The sequence below is a fragment of the Poecile atricapillus genome, chromosome 2, assembly GCF_030490865.1.
Source record: "Poecile atricapillus isolate bPoeAtr1 chromosome 2, bPoeAtr1.hap1, whole genome shotgun sequence".
NCBI classification, from domain to species: Eukaryota; Metazoa; Chordata; class Aves; order Passeriformes; family Paridae; genus Poecile; species Poecile atricapillus.
The window spans coordinates 87,290,039-87,301,026 of NC_081250.1; the positions used below are offsets into that span (position 1 = coordinate 87,290,039).

Sequence of the window (10,988 nt, forward strand, 5' to 3'; positions counted from 1 at the left end):
CATTGCTGGACTCACTGTAATAAAGCCCATGACAATATGTTAAATGTAAATATATGAGAACATAGACTAAGTGTGCAAACTGCATGTCAATAGGCAACAGAAAGAAAACCCAAAGATACATTAAATGAAATGAGATGATGGAGCTGGCCTGTATTGTCTCTTATAATCTACCCTTCCTGCTGTTCTCACTGTGTAATTTATAGCCACGTGGACTTTTCTTTGTTCCAAATCAGCAACTTGCAGCAGCTTTACCTTTGCAGCTGGGACCAAGGGAAAGTTCTGTGGCTGCAACATCTTTTTAGCAGGAATGGCACTCATTCTGTAACTGCCTGAGCAGGAGAATGGTCACATCTATTCTGCCTTACAAGTGACTCACACAAATGCAGACACACATGCCATAAGTCATTGCAAATGCAAGAATAAATAGTGCTAGCCAGACTGATCTTTACTGTTTGTTGAATCTTTAAAAAAAATATAAAATAGGTGGGGAGAGAGGAAATTAAAAGTGCTACTTGCTCTTTAAAAAGAAAACAACTAAACCCTATATAATGATATTCTCTGACAAAGCTATGCTTCATTAATTACTCTTTTTAAAAACTTTTCCAGTGTAGTGCAAGGCTGTGTATCTCTATAGATTCTGACCCAACAGGCAGAGTCAAATTCATTGAGTTCATCATAAGCACACTGCATTCTGCCAGAATATCAAGTAGAATTCTAGATTTCATGATTAATGACGAATATCATACCCTCTTAACCTCCGAAAAACAACATTTAGTTTCTTGGTTATGGGATCTCAGCAGGCTTTGCTTGTGACAAGAGTAAAAGTTATTTTCTCTCTATGTTATGTTTCTTCAGCAAATGTTTTAAAAATTGCTTGAAGAACCTAAAAGGTCATTTGAAAGTCTTATTTTTATTGTCACTGCCTCCAAAATACATTCCATAACTCAGTTTAATGTGATCTGCAGAAGGCCAACAGTTTTACAAGCCAAGATATTATGTCTAGTCCAGTTAGAGACATGACAAAGTTCAGTGAAACAGGGAGAGTGAAGACCTAGGCTGAGAAATGTAATTTTGCATTGTCTACAAAACGTGGAAGGAAAATATCTCCATGCAATCATTTTTGATGATGGAACATGTTCAAGACCTAAGGTAGAGGAACCCTACCAAGCTTTATGACGGAACAGACAAATGACTGAGGACATCTGTGTAACAGAATGTCAAGACAAGGTTCACCCACCTCCCACAGCAGTTTTTACTCCTGTAGATAACTCAGCTTTGTCCTGGTTTCATCACCCACAAGCCTCCATATTTAACAAGGCAGTGCAGAGAACAGTGGGGCTGGAACTTGTGTTACTATGTATACTGCACCCATGCCTTGTATCTTCAGATGAGGAAATATATTATAATTTGTCTCTATTAAATACAATTTTTATATAAAAACACACTTTATTAAACCAATTTCATCTCCCAAAGTACATAACACTTCAAACACAAAGTGGCTTCATTAGTGTCATACTGGCCCGTTACATTATAGGGTTAAGAGCTCCCTCATTTGAGTCTGGACCATGGTTCTGTCAGCTGTTATCCTTCCAGTTCCTATTGTTGGTGGACAGCTTTAATCTTGCCAGTAGCCACAGTATATTGCAGTATTTGGCCCTACATGCTTAGTTTATACAAGTCAGCAGCCATCAGTTTTTGTGGTAATCATTCTGTCACTGAAAATATTCCTCACATCTTTGCTTTTTATTATTTTCTTGACAAGCTCATTATGACCACCAAAGTTCTGCATTGTTTGGAGCTCTTTTTTCCTCTTTTTTTTCTTTTTTCCTTTTTCCTGCTGGCCTTAATATCTTAAGTCACTCTATTATTTTAAACCCAAGTTATTCTCCGTATTAAAGGAGAGCTAAGTCAGAACTGAGGGATGTTTTGTTTCATTAGAGCTATGTATGTCCCTGCAATTCATTGAGTATTGTCATTCCTACTTGTTTTGCAGTGGCACAAAAAATACAAGTGTGGGGTTGGTCTCCAGATTTCTTGTGTGAATCGTACAGCAAACCCAGAACTGGGCACTAATCTTTACCACCTGCTACATACAGGATTTCTTCAGTCATCAAAGGGGACAGTCATACAAAAGGATGTCAGCCTAATACTTTAGCATGTTTGATAGGTAGGCATCTGGAGATTTAGAGACTTACCTTGTTTAACATAAAGAAGACTACTTGCTTTTCCATGGTGATGGTTTCTACCATGGTATTTTAACTCATAATTATGGTTTCTGAATATAAACTCCTGTATTTTTCTTCAAAGAAACCTATATGTTATTATAGATCCATTTGGCTTTTCATAGTAAACTAGTAATTCTCTTACTCAGGCTGATGGTGGAATTTAAACAACTGTGTTCTGCTTGGTAGAAGTTAGAGAGGCACTCATTTTCCTTTCAGTTGTTGGATAGAATCTCAGCTCAATTATTTGTGCAGTAGCAATTGTACTGACCTAAAGAAGATTGTTCTAGATTTATCTTATCACAAATAAGAGCAGAATTTAGCTTAGTCCAATACCTAACCAGTATTAGCAGTGTACATCAGTTCCTGTGAAATGTTTGCAAACAGGAATAACAATTTGTTTTCTTCCTGCCTGACAAGAAAAAATAGCTTTGTTTTACAGTAGTTACCGTGCTCAGTTTGAAAAGAGTGAGTGAGTGAGTGAGTGAGTGAGTGAGTGAGTGAGTGAGTGAGGTCTGAGACGGTAGAGGAATGTGTGAGAGCAGTCCTGAATGCGTTTGGTTTGACACTTCCACAGAAGTGTCTAAAACGTGGAAATTTGTTCAACATTTGGTATTTCAGTTCAGTTTTGCATCAGTGGGAAGATGTAATGTCATCTAGACAGTCACCCTGGGAAGGTTTGGTCCCCTGTGTTTTTTGGCGTGACACTATTCTCTGGTGGTCAAACAAGCCAAAGTCCATGTTTGGCTGCCAATGTTACAGAGAGTAAAGAAAAAAAAAAAACATTTGGCAGTGCAGACAGCTAAGCAGGTAAAATACACTGGGACATCTTTGGGTTTAATATGACAGAAATGTTTCTACTGCAACTTTCTTGGACTTTTTTCTTCCACTCCTGATACAGTTCGTTTTGATACATTGCATTGGGTGATTCACTGAGACCTTAAGACCGTATTGCACAGCATATGTCTAGAAATTAACACTTGTCACCATGGACATTTTGGGTATCAAATCTGAGAAGCTAGAAAGAGTGCCAGTGATGAGAATTGACTCAAAAGTCCTGTTAGGTATTCTTCACCAAGGTGACAAGAGCATTTTCTGAAGTTTATTTCTCTTCTGGTAGTACTTTTTCGGTCTTTCTTAAACTTTGTCAGTTTCATTTAGCTGTGCAGTGCTTTGAGCTAACTATTGGTAAACTTGGAAGATGTTTCTGATCAGTACTGTAGGGAAAACGGGGTATCCTAAAAGGCTTTCATGTATACCCCTGGTGGAGTTTAATAATACAAACAATCTAGAAGAAAAGAGTGAGCTTTGAAAAAAAGTTTTCAAGTAAGGGTTTGATTGATAATGGAGGAACTAGAAATGTGGCATTGCCAGCTCATTTGATTAACCTCTGTAACTGATGAAAGTGGTTTGACAATCAAACATAGATCCCATTCATTCAACCTGCATGGTATCAAATGTTCTTCCTTTATTTTATCCCCTTGTTTTCTATGCCGGTCCATTTCCTTCTCTCACTCCTGATCAACCCTTGAGTGTGACCACCCAGTTTCAGTTACATGGACTGAATATCTCAGTAAATGAGAGATCTTAATAGTGCTAAATGATGCAAGAACTCCTTGAACACTCTTTGCAATTGGTTTCTCTAAGATTAGTTTCCCCTAGAGTTCGCTGTTTCAAGGCTCCAAATATATTCTGTTCAATATTAAGTCACTGTTTATGCTTTGCATGCAGCTTGAATTTCTCAGTGTACATTTTGTACTTGAGGAACATTAAAGTGTGAACACCCCACTTGTGCCTTGAATTTAAGCCCATCCACCTGAAAATCATAGCACCAGTAAAACTAGGACACTGATGCAATGTGTGCAGTCACACAGTCACTTGTTTCTGAATAAAAAAGGTAATCAGAAATTTTAAAATCTTGTCAGGGCTAGTGTTCAGAACACTCTATGGAAAATTAAGAAACAAGATTTTGCTTAGATTTATCATTTAAATTCAGCTAAAATGCTGCAGACTACCAATAGCAAATATGACATAAATGGCACTAGGATGGGAGAGCATTACAAAAGAAAGGGAAGCATGTAGGAAAACAGTAGTTTTAATTATTTTAATCAACTGTAGTCATGTTTGTCGTTTTTTAACTTCGGGGGAGAGTTTTACACATTTGAAGAGTCTCAAAGGATTTAATAGTGATAAATTCAATAGATCCCTATAAAGATCCCAAAGAAAGAATTTTTAAAAAAATTCTTATGATATTATAAAATAATAGGGCAGATAATACTTTCTATGGATTGAAAATCAACTGATAAAATTTTAGAAAAAAAAAAGTCTTAAAATGGTGGGGTATTTTTTTCTTTAAATTTTTTTGTTGACTCAATCTCAAATGACAAATGTATTTTTGCCTGACTGTTTGGAGTTGCTGTTGATGCTCCCATGAATTTGCCATAGGGCATTACTCAGTGTTTCTGAACTTGAGACCCTAAATAGATAGCAACTTTAGATGTGATTGGGCTTGCATGTTAACAGTGGTTTTTGCAGCTGAAAATCTTGTGTAATTATTGATTCTAATTGTTTACATTTTCTTTGTTGTTTATTTTTGTTTTGTTTTCTTCTGTTTGGTTTTTTTTTGTTTTGTCTGCTTTTGGAATTCATGACTGTGCAGTGAGAAGGACACTAAAGAGTGGGCTAACACCAGAAGAAGCCAAAGCACTGGGCCTCATCAGCACTTCTGAGATGCAGGTTTGACATCCCAGAGGTGGCAACAGGAAGAGCTGTTCATCTGAAGCACACAGGCTGACAACCCTTCAGCGTGGCATTGAACTGCCAGACTCCTCTGCTGCTCCCAACATCCTATCCTCTGTTAGTTCAATTTTAATAACAAAAATCACAAACAAAGATCAAAACCCCACATCCAGGGCAGAAGAAGGGTGTGCCACAGCTCAGCATGACATCCAGATGGTAAATGAGGAAGCATTTGAGTACTCCTAAATGAAAGCACATGGCTTCTTCTTCTCATGGTGTGTTGATGTGGGTAGGAGGGGGCTCTCTGAGTTATCTGTCATTATGTGAGCTGTGTTTACGTTGGCTTTCTTTGTGCCCTGTTTTAGTCATTGTAAATGTACGGTGTTTTGTCAATGCAAGGAACAGTCCTTAATGAGGCAAAATAACTCCTGTTACAGCAACCCAAATTTTCCTCAAGCAGATTCATTAAGACAAGATGCACAGTCTGTGCAACCCTGTGGTTTGTTGGGTTTTTTATTATTTTGCCACCAAAGAATGTAAAAATGTATGTGTACCTTTGTATATGTACAGAATGAATGTGTGGACATGTGTGCATGTATCTGTACATATGCAGTCATGGTGTGAAGTCATGCTTTTGCTGAAGCCAGCTGGACCATGATTCTCACTGTGAGGCCTTACTGTTCCACCTGGACAGGAGGAGAAGAATGTCTTTTTTGCAGGAACTCAGTGTTGCTCAGTGTGCCCCACCCTGTGGGGCAGGCCATGGCCTGCTATACAAGTGTAGAGTTTAGGATCCTGAATTTCATGTGCATTAATGCACACTCATACTGCACATAGCATGCACACAGAGGAGAGAACACAATTCCTCCTTCTTGTTGAGCTATGGTTTTACTCTACATTTGTACAGTTCTGGAGAGATCTACATCAACAATTTTACATACTCGATAAATGGGTTTGGATGCAAAGATCAAGAAGTTTTGTTCACTTGCCTGTGCCCTTCATGCTGCTTTTCTCTGCTGCAAGATAATGTGGTGGTGATATTATTTCAATTTAATGAATCCAAATATGAAATAGCCCTGCTAAAAAGCCTGCTGTGTTTTTGCTGTTCTTTACTGGTTTTTTGTGATTATCCTTGATATACGAGTGGAGTGGGTAAACAACAGTAAACAACTCCAATATATTTGCCCTTATCTCACAGTTTTTTAATTGACTTTTATAACTGCCCTCAGCATGTTTCAAGAACCTTAGTCAACTCATCTGCCTTTAAGTGCAGGACATATACAGCAGTGAAGATGAATTGAACAGTCATCCCAGCCAGTGCTGGAGTATTTTGAAGAGAACTGCAAACAACAATAGCATAAAAGGGAACTTCTTAAGCCAAAGTCTGTATATGGCAAATAGATCCTCAAGGATGCACAAGATTGTCTCTTTCCATTGCCTTAGCCTCTAAGATTAAGGGTATGTCTGCACAGCAGTAACAGCTGATACTTTCTTCAAGCTGTTTAACTGAGGAACTGCAGCAGTTTAGTCATGGTAACAGCGTTCGATTTTGGCTGCAAAACACACTTGGAAAATAGAGTTAAGTAATAGTCTATGCTGGGGTCCTAATGCCATAGCCATAGCTGTGCTAATCTTGCACCCAGGTTAGGCCAAGTACTTCAGGTTATTCTACTCTGCTCTCTTTTAAGGACAGGATAATCACTGAAGATTGTTCAAGAGAATTGAACCAAATATAATAAACCTTTGAAACCATGGTCATCCAGCACATTGCATTGAGCACAGCATCCACGTGATGACAGAGCCAGGTAGCTGACAACACTGCAGTGAGACCTGTGGCTGAACATCCTACCTATGCTGTCCACCCTCTTGATTGTAACATTTAATTCTTTATCTGCCGATGCCTTGGATCTCCCATGGAATAAAAAGCCACTAATGAGCAATGGTTCTTAAGAACAGCATTGAGTTTGATGTGGCTTTTCCCTCAATTTGTTAAAAAGCTGATTTTACAAGTAGACAGAAGACAGTAGTTGGATAATCAATACAATATGTTGTGTATATGAAGGCTATGGAAAGGAAGAAGCTGGTTAGGAAACAGAAGTGGCATATAACTAATTTCACTGTAAAATAGGCAAGACCTATAAGCATCTGGATTTTGAAGTGGATCTTTATGTGCTGCTCACTGCTATGGGCTTTTAAAATATTGCTTAAGGATGCTTAGAACAAAGAACTGAAGGTAATGGGGGTTTGTGGAGGTGTTTGAAGTCTGAAACAAAAGGAAGACACCCTGAATGTAATGGTCTTGTTGAACTGTGCTACTTGCTAAGTGATAAACAAAGCAAAAATACAACAAAGTACATTGATTCTGTCAGAGGTCCCATATTTGACTGGAGGGAGAAAATCAAACAAATCTTTAAAAATTAATATTTTAATTAAAATATGCTGAATGTGCAAAATTGGTGACCACTTGGCTATTGGTGGCCACTTTCTAACAGGGAACAAATTTGTGTTTCATTTAAGCATAATTCAGTGTCTGTCTCTGAAACATAACATAGCTGATAAATTACTAATAGTTGGGCATACATATTTTCCAAGTTGTGCAAAAATTGTGCAAAACTTTATATGCTCCTTATCAAGGAGAACATGAAATATGGGGAATAATATAGGTTGGAAGAACTTCAGTGGAAAAAAAAGGTGTTTTCTTTCAGGTTCTCTGGATGTGTCTTACATGTGAAGCAGATTCTTCCTTTTCTGTTCTTCCATAGCATTTAGCAACTTTTCTGAAGAATAACTTGGTCTTGTTTATGCACTAGTATGCATTCAGATAAATTCCACTGTCCTCAGCATTTATTGCAACAAGATCATCAGACACAGTGTGGCACATTAACTACAGGAGAGATTTCCATTTTGGTTCCTGATAAAAATGACCGACTAATCTGTAAGGTGGCAGTATTTCCTCCAGAGTCTGACAGCATGTCCTGACTGTGGGAATAACATTTGTTCCCTTCATCTAACTAGTGGATTCCAGATGAAGTGGAGGAATTCATTATATCTTTATGCCTCTGTCTATCTAGTGAGGTTGTAACCTTCAGGTTTTGAGCTGCTGCCTGCCCTTCCATCATTGGAAGAGCCCACCCTAAGGATGTAATTCTTGTTTTAAGACAAGTTTTGTGTGAGATATGGATTGCTTTCTGAGAAATATAGAAGTCTCGGGTACACAATGTAGTAACACGTTCCCATTTCTCACTCAGAGCTCCATAAAGGCTGTTTTTAAACACATGAAGCCATAATAACTACCTCTCTTCCCTTTCCAATAGATAAGAGTCAAATGCAGTGCCCAGAGCACTGTGTCTGACTGTCACCATAATGACTTCCTGATCTGGATGCTGAGGTAAACTTTAGCACATGAAATAACCTCCAAAGGGAACTTATCCTATTTTTCTTTCATCTCACTTGATGTTTAAAAGCAGACTGCATGCACATATTTTCTATACTCTCACTCCCAAGTGGAAATAACGCTCAGTAGCAGTTGTGTGGCTGCAGTGAAGAAAGCCCCAGGGAATGCTTGTGTGTCACACTCGAGAGTAAAAGATCCCTCACAAAAGTTAAATTCATCACTCTTCACCTTTCAGTCAGGCCAGGCACCAGGCTCATGGATTCCAGATGTTTCATAGCCCCTTGGCTGCTATGTATGACCTTTCTGTTTAATAGCTCCTTATCCTTAATCCAAAATCAACAACAACAACAAAAAAAAAAGCTGGTTTAATGAGGGTCTTTTCCCTTAAATACTTAAATCCTTTAATTTACATACTTAAATCCTTTAAGGTTTTTCCCTTAAATACTGGAAGCAGCTTCAAACATTATTTTAAAAATGCATTTCTTTTTCTCTTTTGACACCGCTTTTTATGAATCTCTGCAGTGATTGCAGAGCATTGTCAACAAAATAAGGCATCAGTTTTGTAGATAGACAAGACTTTGGCTAAAATGTAATAGATAATCACATGTGAATATCAAGATGTAAGTTATTGTCCCAATTTAACAGAAATTTTGAGTCAGTCTTGATGTGAGCGAACAGCAAGGGCCTCCTGTAAAGTTCTGCAGGACAGCACCTTAAATCCCTGGTGCACTGTGCTCTAAATGTACCCTGCCCAACACTAAAAGCTATTGAGAAGCTACATTTGAGGACCTCAAAAACCATCACAACCCCAAGGGGCAAGATGCCATTTTAAGTGCAGCAAATGGTTCCTTTTGTCAGGCATCTGCCCTCCAGCAGCCTCCCTGGGGATGTAACCTCAGCAAGTGGCTGTCCAAAATGCTTTGGAAGCTGCATGGCTGATGGCAGTAGGCTGTGTTCAGGTTCACTGTGCAGCTGTGGTTATTGCAATGCTTTGATTTCACAGAGATGAAATGGGAACAAGGTGCCAGCTCACCAGTTTCACATCCTTCATCCTTCCACTGCAGCTCATGGACAGGTGCATGCGCTGCCTGCCTCTGTCCAAAGGATGCATGGAGACACACTGGTAGGCAGAAGCAGGAGCATATTCCTCTCTCCTTTTCACTCCTGTAGCTCACTGCATGTGCTCCAATCCTCCCGTTACCTTCAAGGCAGGCTGAGTGTGCAAGGTGAGCAGCCTGACCCTGGGACACAGTCAGATGGTGGCTCTGTGCTTGCAGCAGCAGAACGCAAGAAACACTTGTTTAAGCTGGAAGGGACATGACTGTTGATGTTCCTCTGGAGGAAAAACTGCCAGGTACTTACAGATTCTGGAAGAAAGCAAACTGAAGTGTTTTTGAACGAGAAAATGTTTGGTTGTAGGCAACCATTGAAAACCATTCACACACATTTGAATAGCATGTAAGGCCCACCTTCCTTTGCTTCAGCTGGGGTAGCAACTGGCTCAATTGGCATTTCAGATGTAACCCCAAGAAGTTTTGGCAAGCAGTTTAACAGTTACAATAGCAAGGAGTTTCAGAGATATATAGTTTGATGTTTATGCCAAAAAAAAAAAAAATTCAAATTAGTCCATTTCACATTGAGTGGCAGGTAGAGATATATTTTGTTTAATCACTATCTAATACAGAGGCTTCTGTGAAAGAAAATGTTTAATTGTAGCATTGGATGCATTTCTCCTTTTTAAAGACTGTCTTTGCGCATATAGTGTCCTTTTTATGTGAGGTGGGAATTGTAAAAAAATGTAAAGTAGAAGAGGACGTGTTTCTTAGACGAAGGAGAAATACTGTAAAATTGTGTAAATGTCACTACTCATGTTTTTCCATGTTCTGTGTAGCATAGTGTAAAATAGGCTCTCCAGCAGTGTTATTCTGTGAATTGTAATTTAAAAAACAAGCCATGCATGGTCAGAGATATTATCTACAGGTCCTTTTGGTTGAGTTTTTGGTTTTGTTTGTTGTTTTCTCGTTTTAGGTGAATTCATTCTATGTTAAATTTAATTGTCCGTGAAAATGCATTTTTGTTTCTGTTGTATTTCATAAAGAACTTGAATTACTCTTTTAAGATTTTATTACACACAAAGCTCACCTACCATTTGTATTGATCCTTCAGAAGCTGTGTCACATTTAGTATAAACTGGGGGGATTTTATTTTTAGCTGCCTATTGTCCTCCCACTCTTCCCACTTTACTGTCTGGAAAGATCCAATCACACCCTATTTTTTTTTTTTTCTTCTGTGCCATGCAGGGTCAATATGCAAAGCTGACTGCAGACCAGTGTCCAAAAAATTCTTGATATAAGTAGTTTAAAAGCTCACCTCTACAGCATTATGTAAACACATCTTGCAATAAAGCTTTATAAAGCACTGACTGGACTGGTTCTGGTTTTGTTGATGAAGCCAATCATGGGCGCTTGCGTAGAAAGTGGTTGGGAAGGGGGATCACGAATTGTTTTTCCTCATATCCTCCACATACCTGTATTGCCATCATGTGGACATCAAAACAGCTGCCATCAATCCGTCTGGGTGGCCTGATCATAAAAAGCTGATCTTTTACACCTAGTTCCACAGTTTGAGCTGAA

At 38.7% G+C, this 10,988-nt stretch overlaps 1 protein-coding gene across 5 annotated transcripts in view; it reads left to right on the forward strand.

Moving 5' to 3' along the window:
- The window catches only part of FHOD3 (formin homology 2 domain containing 3), a 377,669-nt gene extending 366,896 nt beyond the window's left edge, over nt 1-10,773 (forward strand). For all 5 annotated transcript variants that reach the window (XM_058831361.1, XM_058831363.1, XM_058831362.1 and 2 more), the window contains one exon: nt 4,882-10,773. In XM_058831361.1, coding sequence (XP_058687344.1) covers nt 4,882-4,951 — 70 coding nt within the window. In that variant the 3' untranslated portion in view covers nt 4,952-10,773. The remainder of the gene's footprint in view (nt 1-4,881) is intronic.
- The last annotated feature ends 215 nt before the right edge of the window (nt 10,774-10,988 follow it).